The 2,965-nt window shown below is 45.9% G+C and overlaps 1 protein-coding gene across 1 annotated transcript in view; it reads left to right on the top strand.

Moving 5' to 3' along the window:
* The window catches only part of Tiam2 (T cell lymphoma invasion and metastasis 2), a 143,793-nt gene that overhangs the window by 38,580 nt on the left and 102,248 nt on the right, over positions 1-2,965 (top strand). Inside the window, exon 4 of the mRNA XM_026787339.1 lies at positions 1,528-1,963. Coding sequence (XP_026643140.1) covers positions 1,528-1,963 — 436 coding nt within the window. The remainder of the gene's footprint in view (positions 1-1,527; positions 1,964-2,965) is intronic.

Here is a 2,965-nt window from a genome sequence, read left to right as displayed (position 1 = left end):
TGTGTTTGCTGGGAATTGAACTCAGGATCTCTGTACAAATCAGTCAGTGCTCTTAACCTCTGAGCCGTCTGTCCAGCCCTACTGAACTGTACTAACCTTTCCCTTGCTGCTATATTAATCTGAGCTGGGTATTTGGGATGTTGGTGCTTTTTGAACTTAGAGTGAATTCTCTGCTATCTTATTTATTAAATTAACTTATTTATTTTTGAGGTAGGATCTTGCTCTCTAGCCCAGGCTGCCCTGGGACTCACTAGATAGTCTTTGTTGGTGTGAACTCGTGGCAATCCTCCTGTTTCAGCTTTTCAGTATGCTGGGTTACAGGTGGAAGCTACCATTGGCAGCTTGTTTTCTCCCATTCAGCAATGAATGCTCCATCTGTCAGTTGCTTTCCATGAAAGCATCGGAATGAATGTCTTATGTTTGTAGCCTGACTCGGTGACTGGCTGGCTATGTGTTCTGTGTCCCCAGCTTTAGCAGGAGGCGGCAGTTTTTCAGTAATTGTGGAGCATATTCAGAGTGGCTTGTGTTTGAGTTTGTATTGGAACCAATATTAAAGTCAAGAGTCACATCTGAGGCATCCTCTGGTGCCTAAAGTAAAACTCAGATAAAAGGAGTTGGACCAAAGAGTTCACTTCTTTTTTTTTTAAGATAAATTCCCAAATTAAATAAAAATGCCATTCTTAAAAAAAAAAAACAATAACCTCCAGTTCCTAGACAGTACTCCTAGTGGATTATGAATCCTTGCAGCTTGGGTTTTACTGTATGAAGGGGAAATAGGATGGCAGAGGTTATTATATATAGGAGTCTGAGCCTGGTTAGTTGGTCAGAGGACTTCATTTGCAACAGACAGAAGAAGAATTGTGTGTGGCTCAATTCTAATAGTGCCAGCTCCTAGCCCCACCCACCCCTGTGGTTATTTTCTAAATCAATGGTTTCACATGATTTAGGAGAAAAATGGATGATAAGAACATGGATCCTTTCCTAGAAGATACTGAATCATAGTTAGCAAAGAATATCATTCTTGGTGGGCGGTGGTGGTGCACGCCTTTGATCCCAGCACTCAGGAGGCAGAGGCAGATGGATCTTTGTGAGTTTGAAACCAGCTTGGTCTACAAGAGCTAGTTCCAGGACAGGCTCCAAAGCTACACAGAGAAATCCTGTCTTGAAAAAAACAAACAAAAATAATATCATTCTAGAACTCTTTACTAGTATGTTTTAAATATGCTGTCTAATTGATATGCTGTCTGATTGATTTGGTATTGAACTCAGGCCAGGTTCAGAGAGCCCGTGGCTTCTTGTTCACCTCTTTAAAGTTGACTCTACTGGTGTACGTGAGATTGGGGGGTGCTATTTCTAAAATTCATTCTGGTTTGGAGATGTGATGATTCGGGTTGTGTTTTGTTACAAGGCTCTTTGCATCACCATTGTTGCATGTAGCCACCTCACACCGACGCTGTATAGAGGGGCAGTTGCTGTGGCTACCATAGCTTGTGGTGATGACCAGCTGGTAATCTGTGTTGTGTTTAGGAACCGCGGTCCAAGGAAGGCAGCGAGTACTTCGATAGTCGCTCAGACGGACTGAACGCAGACGTGCAGGCATCCACGCAAGCATCTGCCTTACTGTGGTCAGGGGGCTCCGTTCAAACCCTGCCTCAGAGAAGCGAATCCACTCACGTGATCGGCAGCGATCCCCTCCAGCAGAACATTTACGAGAACTTCATGAGAGAGCTGGAAATGAGCAGGGCCAACATGGAGCACGCGGACACGTCCACGGAAACCGTGGAGTCGAGCAGCGAGTCCCTCAGCTCCCTGGAACAGCTGGATCTGCTCTTTGAGAAGGAGCAGGGAGTGGTCCGGAAAGCCGGGTGGCTCTTCTTCAAACCCCTTGTCACCTTGCAGAAGGAGAGGAAGCTGGAGCTGGTGGCTCGGAGGAAATGGAAGCAGTACTGGGTGATGCTGAAAGGTACGTGGGCTGCGGTTCACTGCAGGCTTGTGCTTCAGCTGTCCCGCCACCAGGAAGTGCTGGCGGGTCAGCATTAACATGAGGAAGTATGAAGGATACTCTGTGTCTGTCTAGCACATGCACAAGCACATACATGCAGAAGCCGGAGGACAGTGTCAGGTGTCATTTCCCAGGGGTTGTCCGCCTTATTTTGAGACATAGGCTCTCAAATTCCGGCTTAGAATTCTCCAATTCAGCTAAACCACCTGGCCAGTGAGCCCTAACATCCACCCGTCTCCGCCTTCCCATAGTGATATATAGACTATCACTATGCCTGAGTTTTTGTTTCTCATGTGGATTCTGGGGATCAAACTCAGAGCTTCATACTTGCAAGGCAAGAACGTTATGAACCAAACCACTTTCCCAGCCCTGACTTGAAAGATTGCGAGCTATCATTTCCTAGCATGCTCCACTGTAGACACTTAACAAGTGTATTTAGTTATCGACTTAACCATTTATATGTTATTCAGGCCAATAATCAATCATTTTTAAGAATATTATTTTCTGTATATGTTTCTCAGCCACTCTTTGATACTTTTCTTGTGTTTAGAGTAACATAAAACTCTAAAATTACTGTCACGTATACTTCACTTGTTCTTTCCGGGCTGTGTATGCTCAGAACTCCCAAGCTGTGCCCTTCCTAGATGGAATGTTCCCTAGAAGTTTGGGTCTGCATCCTCCCCTTTCACCAACTAAGACAGGCTGATTGCCGCTACCACTGCACAGCTGTTTCATTGCTCACTTATTTGGGCCTTGGAAATGCGGAGCACGTGCCGAGAGACCATGCTACACTCTCTGTGTGACCCCCTCCTCCCCACTTCCCCGTGTTCCCTTCTTAGAACAGAAATGGGGGTTTGTCTTGTTGAGGGAAGAACGCCTCTCCCACGCAATGCCAATTTGCAACCCTGGTTGCTTTGGCTCGGTGCCGGTGTACCTGTTGGAAGAACTCCATCTTGTGGGACT

Source organism: Microtus ochrogaster, linkage group LG9 (genome assembly GCF_000317375.1).
Source record: "Microtus ochrogaster isolate Prairie Vole_2 linkage group LG9, MicOch1.0, whole genome shotgun sequence".
Lineage (NCBI taxonomy): Eukaryota > Metazoa > Chordata > Mammalia > Rodentia > Cricetidae > Microtus > Microtus ochrogaster.
Note: the sequence above shows the minus strand (reverse complement) of the source record. Positions and strands in the feature narration are given on the sequence as shown.